The 13,360-nt window shown below is 37.4% G+C and overlaps 1 protein-coding gene across 1 annotated transcript; it reads left to right on the forward strand.

Annotated features, from left to right (window-relative positions):
* The first annotated feature begins 893 nt into the window (after window positions 1–893).
* On the forward strand, window positions 894–9,814 carry adrb3a (adrenoceptor beta 3a). The gene is made up of 2 exons (XM_053324765.1): window positions 894–2,562; window positions 9,705–9,814. Exons 1-2 carry the CDS (start codon window positions 1,250–1,252, stop codon window positions 9,730–9,732), a joined length of 1,341 nt encoding a protein of 446 aa, XP_053180740.1. The 5' UTR covers window positions 894–1,249; the 3' UTR covers window positions 9,733–9,814.
* Window positions 9,815–13,360: the final 3,546 nt, after the last annotated feature.

Consider the following 13,360-nt stretch of genomic DNA (forward strand, 5'->3'; position numbering starts at 1 on the left):
GCTTCATTTGACACAATAGGTTTTACTGCTAAGGTAAGACATATTTAAATAAGCAACAAGAAATGTTGTTGAGGCTTGGAAGTGTGTTTGACATTATCCAGCATCATTTGACAATCAGAACAGAAGCCAGCAGTGGAAAAGCCCGTCACATTGTTGACACAGTCAAGTGACACATACAGTTAATGGGTTAACAAGCTCAGTGTAGCAGCTACATTTAACACAACATCAGTGACAGTAAAGAACAGAGAGCTGATGTTGATCAGATACACAAGGTTATTTTTGCAGTTTTATTGCAGATGAATTTCTTTTCTTTTTTTAACACACCTTAAAAACATTTTACACACTCTAATGCAATTATTGGCCAAAAGTTATATATATGTGTCTTTGGGAGTGTGTGTGGTTGATTGTTTGCATGTGTGTGGCTCTATTAGGGCGCTGATCCCTGTATGGTTTCAGCACACAGCCACACTTCAACTCCTCCCCTCTGCCTTCAGTCAGGGTGTGATTAGAGCCAATACAATCTTGGGCAACCTGCACTCCGCTCAGAGAGAGCGAGCGAGAGAGAGAGAGAGAGAGAGAGAGAGAGAGAGAGAGAGAGAGAGAGAGAGAGAGAGAGAGAGAGAGAGAGAGAGAGAGAGAGAGAGTGAGAGTGCAAAAGAAAGAGTGGGCAGCCACTCTGGTGCACTCTGGTGGTTCTTGCAACAGCGTCACTGTTGCTTGATCTCTAACAGTCCAACTGTGTGGCACTGTGGCTCATACAGGATTCAGCGAAAAAACTGCAACTCTCTTCTAATCCTAGTGGATATATTCAAATGGACAACGCTGAGTTTTCCTCTCCAAAACTTTTTTTCACCTAATGTTTGGACTTTTTTTTTTCTTGGATTCATGAAAGTGTTGCAACAACATGAACTAATATTGTTTCAGCTTGGTGGACAGTTTGGATACATCTTTTTAGAGAACATGCTGTTGCCTTCATTAGATGAACCTCGTCTTTGGAAACATGGAAAGCCACTGCTGATGTTTGAGCATCGCCACACAAGACTCCAAAGGTGTAAAATGTAAGCCAAAAAGGAAATGCACAGAATTGAAGTATTTTTTACTGAGGAAAACTCTTATAGAGAAGTGTCTTTTTTTTTTTTTTGAGCAAATTTATGATGATTGCAAGAAGTGTAGATATTCTAGTTTTGTGTACTTTGACGTAATAAAACACATCTTCAACTTCTTGTGACTGAGTTGAGCCAGGGGAATAATGGATGGCATGAGTACTTTAGCATCCTTTGTGAACAACGGCACAGGACCCTACCACAGCCCCGCAGGACCCTGGAGTCTCATCATTCTGGTCATCATCATACTGACCATAGTGGTGGGAAACTTGTTGGTCATCATAGCTGTGGCTCGCACTTCACAGCTACAGACGACGACAAACATCTTCATCATGTCTCTAGCGTGTGCAGACCTCATCATGGGGGTCCTTGTGGTGCCTCTTGGTGCCACTATTGTGGTGACGGGCAACTGGAAGCTGAGTAAAACGTTCTGTGAGTTCTGGACTTCTGTGGACGTCTTGTGTGTGACAGCGAGTATTGAGACGCTCTGTGTCATAGCAGTGGATCGGTATATAGCCATTACCAGGCCGCTGAGACACCAGGTTTTACTCAATAAGTGGCGTGCAAGGGTAATAGTTTGTTTGGTTTGGGTTGTGTCTGCCTTAATTTCCTTTGTACCAATTATGAAAGGTTACTGGCGTGCAGACGGCGACCCTGAAGCGGATCAATGCTATAATGACCCTGCATGCTGTGATTTTTTGACCACCAGGGCCTTTGCCATTATATCATCTATAGTGTCTTTTTACATTCCACTGCTCATAATGATATTTGTGTATGCAAAAGTCTTTCTAATAGCGAAGCGGCAAGTACAGCTTATAGATAAGAATCGTATGCGTTTCCAGAATGAGTATCCGACAATGCAGATGCAAGTTGGCCCCCACATTAATGATGTCCTGCCTTCAGCATGTGTGGCCTCCAGCAGCTGCAACAATGTAGCGCGGAGGAAGAGCGTCAAGCGAAGGCCGTCTCGGCTGATGCTTGTCAAGGAGCAGAAGGCCCTCAAGACTTTGGGTATCATCATGGGGACCTTCACGGTGTGCTGGCTGCCGTTCTTTGTTGCAAACATCATCAACGTTTTTAACAGAGATATTCCGTCAAAAAAGATCTTCAGACTGTTAAACTGGCTGGGTTATATCAACTCTGGTCTCAATCCTATCATCTACTGCAGGAGTCCAGAGTTTCGTACTGCTTTCAAGAACCTGCTGGGTTGCCCGTGGCTGTCCACCCTGCAGCTCAATACTTTCTATAAAGAGCTGCGGAGTCGCTGCTCCTGCTTTCTGTGGCAGGCTGAGTCAGGCACGGCAGGCTCTTTCCAAAAACCTCCGACAGGCAGGAAAGAGGGCAATGACAGCCTGGCCAGCACTCAGGGAAGCAGCAGAAGTGAGGAGGCTTCCGTTGGTCCTGTCCAGTCCAATGGCAGCCCACAGTTCAGTGACTTCTCAGAGCCAGAGACTGAATTGTAAGTTCCCTTTATCTTAACTTGTTTTCCTTGTACAGTCAGTTTGTTTCAAGTATGATGACTATTTTAAGATCTCCACTGAACACAAACACTCAAATACAGAAAGTGTTATCTTAGTTTCAAAGACACTGATAAACATTTCATTTCACAGCTGATATAAAACTACATATCAAGTACAACAGCTACAACAGTTAACTACCTGACACAATGGTAAAATAATGATTAAAAATACCCAGCAGGGAAAAGTCACATTCAGCATTTTACTTACACGTAATTGAATAACTGAATTCAATGTGTTAACCTTTAAAGAAATATATTTGCCATGAAGTATTACAGTGGACGTACTACATAATGAAATCTCAGTGCATCTTACTGTCTACAAACTCACAGACTAGATACCAAATCTCTATGAAACTGAAAGGACAGCGAAGTGTCAGGGATTCTGTGAGTGTTTGAAACAAGTTTGGACAGTTTTTTCATCCCTTATTTCCCCCCTCTTCTTCAAAATGAATTTAATAGAGAGTTATGTGTTACATCAGTGGTCCATCATGTGACATGTGAGCAGATCATTTGCACTATGAACCTGAAGTGTGAAGACCTATAGTGTAGAGTCAATTTCATGAAGAATCAAACAATTTACTTTACTTAATACTTTTGGACATCCTCCTGCAGATTAGCAGACTATTGTGCAAAGCAAACACTTGTGAAAACACGCCTACGCATGTGTGCTTTTGTGTTTGTTTCACTTCTGTTGCCAACACAATAATCAAAAATGGAAAGATAAAGATTCTATAAAATATAAAAAGTTTAAAAAAAAATTCTAAACAGGTTGAAAAAGGTTGAAAAGTGAATGCATAAAAGGCCTCTAAAGATGTTTTTAATTGTGAATTAAGGATATTTGAATTACATTGGTTATTTGCAAAGATATATCTACCCATAGTTTTAGTAATCAACTTGTTAATCGACTTTTCTTCAATATATACATAAATAAGGCATCCTAATATTTTAAATGTCAAAACATGGTCGTAGTAGAGATAATTATTTTTTCATTTGGAATATCATTTTGCTTTTATTTAAAGTAGAAATCCATATTTGGATATGTTCTAATACATCAGTGTGCTGCTGTCCTGGAGTAAAATATACTAAGCGGAACAGTGCAGAAAAATAAATCATTTCTGAACCATTGGCAGCTGCTGGGGCGTTTCATTATTACAAAACTACGACTGGAACTTAATATTTGGATTTTCATGCATGATTCAATGAATGTTTGTGGACTGTATCTGTATCGATTACTTTACTATGTTACATGTTATAAATCTCCAGACTCAGCTGTCAACGTAATAAAAAATAACTAACAGATGTCCACAGATGGCTCATGACCCTAAGGTGTGTTGCTGGCACTGTGTTTGGGGTGGACAATGTTTTGCACTATATATTATTATTAATTTAACAATTTAATTTGTTAATTTAATATTCTAGAGAAACTTGTATACTTTATATTTAGCTTTTTTTATCAATTAATTATATGGCATCTGAAGAAAACTGTCCCCCGTAAAGATAAGGATGACCGTTAAGTTACACTGTAAAACCATTAGCCATTAACAGAGTGCAACATGGCATGTTTGACAACTTTTCCAAATTTAAGCGTGGCTCTCTGCCTGTCAGTGGGCCTCAGCGTGCCCTGCCCAACACCCCCTGCAGCAGATAAATCTTTATCACTTACACACAAGACTTCCCCCGTAACTGGAGAGGCTGTTTACAAGACAGACAGCCAATGAGAACGCCCATGTTTACTCAGGTCCACTGGGGTTGGACAGTTTAGTATTTGATTCATTATTATTCTAATGCATAAACACAAGTTCAATGCTGCAGGGTACACAGTAATACATATCAGATGGTAGATTTGATTAAGTTTGAACCCATTTATGGTAAAATGTGAGTTGACTATGGTGTGCAAATTGCACCACTCACCAAATTAATTTACATTATGATTTCTGAATTTGTAAGTTGTTGAATTTCTCTTTGTTTTCTAATTATTTTCAATTACAATAAAAAGCTTTGAAGTGATTGTCATTATAAATTAAACTATACCACAAGATTTCCAACTTATCTTACTTGAATTTGTTGTTATTGTTTTATTATAGCTGAAAAAAGTCAAAAGTGAAAAGATTATTATAATTCTTTAAAATATGTTATAAGTGTAGTTGGTTGATGTTTCCAGCTTTTGGTTCTGAATTGTATGTTGTCACAAACTGAAAGCTCTGTGCAAGTTGAAATTGTAGCTTGTTTATATGCATTTCTATTAAAATACAGTATACATGAAATTAATCTGAAGTGTTTAAAACACTAAATGTGAGAGTGAAAGCAATACATTTAATTTAATAATGCAGAATTGGAATTTATTTTTTTTAAACAAAAGTTAAATTCACAACTCAATATTCAATTTTATTGGACAAGTGGCACACTTTCACTACAGCCCTCGCTTCACTATCCAAATTCCCATGAGTATCCTGGTTTTATGGGAAAGGGATGCTTCATTTTAAATATTTACTTTGCATACTATATATAATTGTCTACTTCTCTTTATATGACATCCTCTCAGTGGAATTTTACAGACATAATCAATGGGGCAATAAAATGGCAGACATTTAGGAGCATATAAAAGTCTTCCTTAAAAGGAGCCTGGTGGGTTCTGTAGTAAATCACCCCAAGAGGGAAGGCTCAGCGTACTCACACTGCGCTTTCAGCAGGATTAGAATCGTAAGTGAGACCAGCCGTTCAAGAATGACTCTGACTAGGCCGCGGCTCGGAGACAGGTTTAATGAAGGAATATGACAAACTGTTCTCAGTAGAATCTGGACTGCTGTAGCAGTTACTTATTGCCAACAAAGAGACTATCCATGCTAGAGACTATTCGCTCCACAGTCATTCCTGTCTTCTATTTAACAAGCAACACAAAAGACCAAATTTAGCACCACATTTCCTTTAAACCCTGGGACAACATGCAACAGTAGCTTTGGTTAAGTCAGGGGCTGATGTGTCCCAAGGTTGATAAAAAAGCGAGTTACTGAGATGAATGGTTACTAGGGAAAAGTGTCTGCACTGCTCTACACAGCACATAAAAGCCATTATCAATACTTACTTTGTTTTCACAGAAATACATGCAGGCATATCACTCCTGCCCTTATCAACATCCACAGCTGCTTTCAGACTCTGTCACGTATGCACCATGCTATATGACAAGTGCATGTTTTCATGGATTCCCTGCACAACAGCATTTCTAACTCATCTGTCATGATCATAAATTCATAAATTCAATTTTTTTTTAATCAAAGTGGAAATGGAGGCAAATCTGCTCAGTTGTGTTACTTTTTTGACAGAATAAATTCAAGTGTACCTGTCTGTTCTTTAGTTGCATGTTGCTCTGAAGTGAGACAGCCTGGTATTCCAGTTGGCCTAATATCTATATTGGACATATTTAAGAGAAAGCCTTCATGTATTTCAAAGGCATTGCTGTCTTATGAGCAGAGAGAGCTTGTTAGCACAGTTTATCTGTGATTGAGAACACTAAAATTAAGCTAACAGAGAGTGGAACATTTTTTTAGGCTTTTTTTTCCAAAGGGCGGCAGCCAGCAAGGTTGCCAACAAGGTAAATTTCAGTGTGAGTGTAGAGCAGAAGTGATGAGTCTGACAGACTGGTCCAGAAACATGACCACAGGTCTCCTCTTTAGCATATCAAAGACACAGAGTAACAGTGCAGAAGTCCTACAGGAATGTAAAACCACAGTAAAATATTATTATTATTATTATAAGAAACATGTCAATGTGTGCTACCGCTGTGCTGATACATTACAATTAAATAATCAAAACACACACCTGAGTAAACAGTTGTCAACATGTTGCACAAAAAAAGCTGAAAAAAGATACCTTGCACAACCATCAAATTCACATTAAAATGTTTTCCATCCTAGACAAGCTATAGTCACATAAACATTAATCTGATATTATGTGCTGATGGTGCAGGGACAAGAAACCACAGAGGCTGATCAGCCCAGATTTAGCTCTGGAGCAGTATCTGATGGGTCAACGAGAGCAGCGCAGGAACTTGTACTGATCTACCCTTGAGAATTCATTTTATGAAAATGTATGTGATGCTTCTGGACTCTGGACTGATAATATTATTATTGACAATCCACAACAAAATCTTCTGATAACCATAAAACAAATACAGTACATACATATTCTTAGTTTGCCTGCTTTCACTGTGGTGAGTAAAATGCGCCCAAATAACCAGACATTAGACAAAGCACAGAGAGATGGTGGAGAATGTCATTCGCAATATAAATACTGACTAATGTCACTACAAGTGGCTCATTACTCCAAATGATTGTGTAAATATTTGAGTCATATTAGTTGACAACCCATTAGGACAACTCTAAAAAGGACATTGTGTTTATAATGTAGGCATCTCAAGTTTATACTGTAAGTTACTGTGTGTTACTGGAACAAACTGCATCATTATGCCAGCTAAATATGAAGATATAATTGTATTTCTCACACATGCATGCTGTACCCTCCCAAAGTGTCCAGTGCTGTATTAATGGACACTTTGTTATTGCTGTGTGAGTGTGAAAATATAGCATGCAAAACATACGTATTTACAACAATTATACATATATAATTATACATATTTCTTATGTGTCCTGTACTGTGTAGGGTACAGTCATGTGTTAAACAGGCATGTGAACCAGTGACTGACATTTGTTGCAGGGTCTGTGATTGACAAGCTTTTTACTACACTGAGCTGCTCATGTGCGGCAGGTTATAGCTACACGTGGTTTCAAAGCAGCCTGAATATTGGTGTAATAAGTTAAGGCACTGCATTGAGCATATCATTAGGTACACATTACCTAATGTTTTGATGGTGCTTTAGGAGGGGCTGGTGTGCACTAATGCTTTTTCCCCCTGTGCCATGAACCCTGTAATTCTGAGCTTTTCTCTGCAGTATGCTAACAGGGCCTCTGACCGGACTTCACACACCAACTTCCATAAAGTACATTTAGTTAGCTTAGAGCGAGTTAGCCCAAGAGGGCATGAAACAAGAAGCAGGATGAAAAAAAACCATGGTGCTAGTGACCTGTGAGAAAACTCCTGCACTCCCTTTTAAGCCTAGCTGATATCAGAGCCAATCACACTGCATCAGCATCTTTGAATGGAAGCAGTTGAGCAAACACTTGAATAAATGAATTATTATTAACACTTGAACTATAAATTGTTAAGGTCTGGGCAGATAAAATAAAAACATTTGCCTGTGAATGAATATTCATCTTTGCTGTATTCCTACAACTGCTGCGAAAATCATTGAAGCTTTCAGTATTAACACGCTGTATTACAATAATACAAATATTTAATTTAATTAGAATCATGTTTGCATTTCAGATCTATTTCCTGATACCTTGAAAAATGATTAAATGTTATCTTAGACTTGGATGTTTGTGCAAAGCATTATTTCATTCTCTGACTCAGTGGTAATTTAACAGTTTGAATTGACTTACACTTGATCAAACATCTTCATTACAATAAAGAGTAACATTTATCTTAAAAACAATAAATATGACAAATGATAACACATCAACACAGGACAGTGTATTTCTCATGCTGGCTGGCTTTTAATATGTTAGTTAGGATAAATTACTGTTTAACAGTTTTTAACTTCTTCACTGACTGGTTGTTATATGAATGGTTGCATGCCATTGATTTTGTAGCTTGATCTTCTTGATTCAATTATATGAGATTCAGATTAATTGAACAATTAAATTAACAAAATCATCTTAAACTGAATTGTCTAACTGCTTCTATAAACAGATTATTATGTTACAATACATTTCTTTTTTTCTGAATATTTACCCCAACAAGTATTAGAACAACCAAACAAAAAATAAATGACTGAAATGATGATAACTATTTGCAGTCAATACTGTATGTGGGTGTGTAGATCACAGAGAGAAAATAGACATGCCACAGATGATGGATGGATTTTCCTCAACTTTGATGAGCTTAGCTCTTTTTAAATGCAGACTATGAAAATATGTGCAAGCAATGTCTGTGGTTTGTAATTTAAAATAATCCAATGACTCAACTGTGAATGTGAGATTCAACAGAATGTACAACAGAATATTATTCCTGGAGCCTTTTTGCTTAAAATCCCTCTTCCCTATGAAATGAGTGAAAAGACTATCGTGATCCCACCTGTCTACATACAGAAAAATGGAAGGAAACTATGGGAATTCTGATGAAGCCAGACTGTAAATAGTTTCTTGCATATCCTTTTAATATTTTTTCGGTTCTATTTTATACCTTCCTGTGGAGACATGTGCAGTGGAAGTGATAGCATCAGAATTCCTGTCTTGTTGGGAAAAAATGTACACTTGCACAAAAGGATAAGAGGATGAGGGTAAAAAAACCTTCTGTAATTAGTAAGAAGAAAAATAAAAGGGAATAAGCTGACGATATAATTGTATTCTACCTAAAAACACCAACATAGGCGACTGTAACCTGTACTGTATCACAACCACAACAACTAGTTCCCTTTGAGTTTTCTTATCTGATAGAAACTGAAATGCCATAAAGGGTGTGACCAGCATGGACCAACAAGTCATACAGTAACATACAGTAAAAACACTTTCTTATCCAGTTTTATTTACTTGGGTCACATCTCACAGGACTGTACACCAAGTCAAAGTTATTAGGAGGTTCATAATGTATTATGTTATTCTGTAAACCAATAAGGTTAAAATAATTCAGAATTTAAGCAAAGAATTGGATAACCCCCCCCCCCCCCACACACACACACACACACACACACACACACGCACAAAAGAAATGACATAATCACAGATGAAGAAATGTTGTTGGATCATGTCATGGTTAGTAATTCCTGCCTTAGAAACTAAATAGCATAGCTGCAAAGTGAATGTCACACTGATTGTAATTGCAAACAGTTCCTCCCTAGGTGACACCACATTGTCTGTTCTTTTTCAAATTTCAAAAATACAATTCAATAATTTTGCTTTAGCCTGCTTTTCAAATGAGTTTTTATTTCAGTAGGAACAGCACATACTAATGTGTCCATATCTTTTCAGCTACACATTGCAGGAAAAAGACGGATGAGAACTGTAAAATGTCGAGCTACTGAAGGAAACTATGTTCTTCAGCCGTTACTGTGAATCCTGCAAAAGGCTGAGACCAAGCAACAGTGAGGACAACCTTAGGAGTGCAACCTACGGCCCTGAAAACTGAAATGAGTGAGATGACTGGACTGATCTCTCTATGGACAGCAGATGAACTCACTGACATTAGGTGACACTAATGTTGAACTTCCCAGTGTCATCTACATACTGTTTGCAATAGACTTTCTGTTCATGAATGAGAAAGTATTCAACTGCAAGTTTTAAATGCATTCCAATAAACCTTTGGTCACAGTTGGGACATGTGGTTTAAAAAGGACAAAAAAACAGATTTTGTACAGTATATTATCTAGTAAGTTATCTATTTATGATACACTGAATCTGTTGCATAATACAAAAAAATTGTCTAACTTAATACAAGGTCATAATTCTGGTAAGACTGTTTTCATGATCCAGTGAAAAAAAACAACAACTTAATTTTCATTGCACAAACTCTTTAGTGTAATGTCAACCAAACCAAAGGGCTGTGTATCCAAATATTCAATTTTGGTGTCTGTTTTCAGTCTTAATCTTTCTATTTGGAGCCTGGACTCTGTATCCGCACAATAATTTATCTTGCTTACATCATGTAGTCTATGTTAAGTCATACCAAGGCTATTGAAATGTTCATTTCTGATTAGCTGGCTGTTAAAATCTTGTATAAAAAGATAATTATGGTCAATAGTTTAACCATGGTTAAGTCATTGTGCAAGGTACAGTATTATAAACAGCAGGTAACCATGGCAAAAAAAGGCCAGCTACAGCTATGTTGCCAGTAAACTCCCTACCAATTTTTACTTTGGTAAGTGGCCATGGTATAAGTTCTATAACACACTCTTAAGTGTTCTGATATAGAAAATAATGTACTTGATGGAGGAAATACTGGTGTTCTTTGCCTCCACCTCTTCCATTATTCTGTCATATTGGCACACCTTGTGTTGTGTTACTACTTTCATAACATCATGTGTTGCATTGAGAAATAAAATATTATAAAACTGTGTAACAGTGGTCATGTGTGTTCTGTGTGCAAACATCCACAGTTATTCATCACTAAATCTTTACTATCTACTGTACAACAGTGGTTCCAAACCAGTTTGGCATGTGTCCCGCCCAAAATGAAGTATTGTGTAATTGTGTCCCTTTGTCGTCCATGACTTTTCCTTATTAGGTTGTTTTATTTTAAGTCAATCTTAAACTAAGCTTCCTGTTTTTGCTGATAAGTCAGTTGGTGTTGATGGAATTTTTTATGTATTTATTGTTGCAGTGAGAGCAGCTCTTACATTGGTGTCAGTGGTAGAACCAGCACTGGCTTAATTATCGCAGTTTTTGATGCTTTTCTGGTTCAATTATTTAGCTGAATTATTCTTAGTGCCATGAACATCTAGGGAAACACAAATAAACCTGACACTCATTTTAACTGCAGCCTAATAGACTTTGATGGGAAGGATAAAACATGTCCGGCAATCCACAAAGCCAAAGATTAATGTTTGTTGTCACTCATGCTGTGAGAAAAATGAAAGGCACTTATGTTCATGCTCACTGTTCTGTAACAATGTTCAATAATCACTCAAGGGTTTTGGTTTCGACTGATAGCGTAAGTACTGGTAGTGTGAATTATGCAATATGATTAGTGTTTGTGGGTAAAATAAATAATGAATTCTCACATTAACTCCAAAGGCCATGCAGGAAGTTAACCACCCAGGGACTGACGGTATCTTTTGCTTTGGCCCGTCTGTGATTTGAGTACTGCCAATGTTACTCAGAAACTCATTAAATTAGTTACACTGTGTCAAATTATGGGGAGACAGTAGTGCTGAGATAACAGGACTACTTGTTTCCAGGATTGTTGTCTGTATGGCCATTCACCATCGCCACATCTGGACAAATGTGAGCAAACAGAAGTGCTAATGCTTGAAATTACATGAAAGAAAAGTAACATCCAGTTGTCAACTGGGAATCACAGTTAACATTAGCAAGCTAGACTGACTAGCTTCCACTTTCCAAGTTTTACACAAAGTGAGGAAAATTCCAACTTCAATTGAATCCTAAAAAGGTAAGAGAATCCAATATTTCACAAGACAAAAGACAAGTCAGAACAAAATAAACATAATTTGACCTAACAGAAATATATATTTGTTTCCTTCTTATCCCTGTAATGATCTTGTGACCCTTCCGATTTATTAAACTACTGTTAAATTCAACAGCAGAGGCTAAGCAGGAGACAATCCTACATTTCATATTAATTTCTGTTGCTATTTTAAGTGTTAGCCGGCCCACCAAAACCACTACCCTCACTGGCTCAGCTACTGTTTGAGGAAACATCATGTTTTGTTATGAGAGAAATTAAGAAGATTAAGGACTTTAAAAAATAAACCAATAGCAAAATGCGAGACATTTGAAAACAAACAGTGACCAGCAGCTCTACCAGAATGGCTGTGTGACTACTGAAATATCATCCAGCAAAAAGCCACAACAACTTGGGTTGGAAACAATTATCCTGTCTGAAGTTAAGCCACATTCTTATCAGCTGATTCCTGTTACAATGTTTTCCGTGAGCAGGATTAGATTGAAATCAAATCAAAACTATATTTTTTAAGGAAAAGAGAAGAGAAAGCCACCACTTATGGTACAACCAAGGCAGGGTTGACAAGATATGAAAAAATGGAAAACTGCCACTAAAATACATCTTTACCAAAACATGACTCATGACTCTATATGTAATCAAACAATCCAACAGTGTGAAAATGAGGGTCAGGTGACAGGAAGGGAAACTAGTGCAAAACTGCTTACTTTTTCAGTAGGTATCTCACTGAATTTTGTTTTGGTCTAGTCTAAAATGAAGACACGAGAAGTAAGTTACATTCTCTAACAGAGGGCAATTGTAAAAATATAAAGGGGACATATGAGGCTTCAAACCATGAGATAAATGATCAGCTCTCCTAGATGGGAAAACTCTAGAAAAATTCCTATATGATGTAGTAATATATGTTGCTTTACAGGAACCACATTTTAGTCTATTCTATTAATCATGACAAAAGCATTCCTTAATCATCACTGCTGTTTGATTAAAAGTTTTTATCTTGGAGCTGCTTTGAACAGTGCAGGATTTTATCTTTCTTCTCTTGATTGCACATGCAAATTCCTAGATTGTAAATATGCAGTATTATGTTTTACTTGAGTTTTTTGTTGTTGTTTTTTTTTTATTAAACTTCTTCCTGTGCCAATAGCTTGCTTACAGCACAGTTTTCTTAAGGACAGATTGGGGCATTTCAAGTCCTTTGACACCAAACTTGGACTTCAGTGCTCTCCAGTTATGGGTCCTTAATTCTAATCAAATCAATTGCAGCCTAATTCGATTCAGTATCAAAGACTTATCTTGTACCGCAGTAGCATGACACAGGCGCATGCCACTGGGTCCAGCTTTAAGCCTCTGCCATAGCATCCTCTTTCTTACTACTCAAATTAATAAGAGCCTCATCATATGACAGTATTCACTCAGACGTCCACAAGCCTTGAGTCAAAAAAAATCAACACTGGCTTCATTATAGCAAATTTTATATATAGCCTATATA

This window comes from Scomber japonicus, chromosome 9 (assembly GCF_027409825.1).
Source record: "Scomber japonicus isolate fScoJap1 chromosome 9, fScoJap1.pri, whole genome shotgun sequence".
Lineage (NCBI taxonomy): Eukaryota > Metazoa > Chordata > Actinopteri > Scombriformes > Scombridae > Scomber > Scomber japonicus.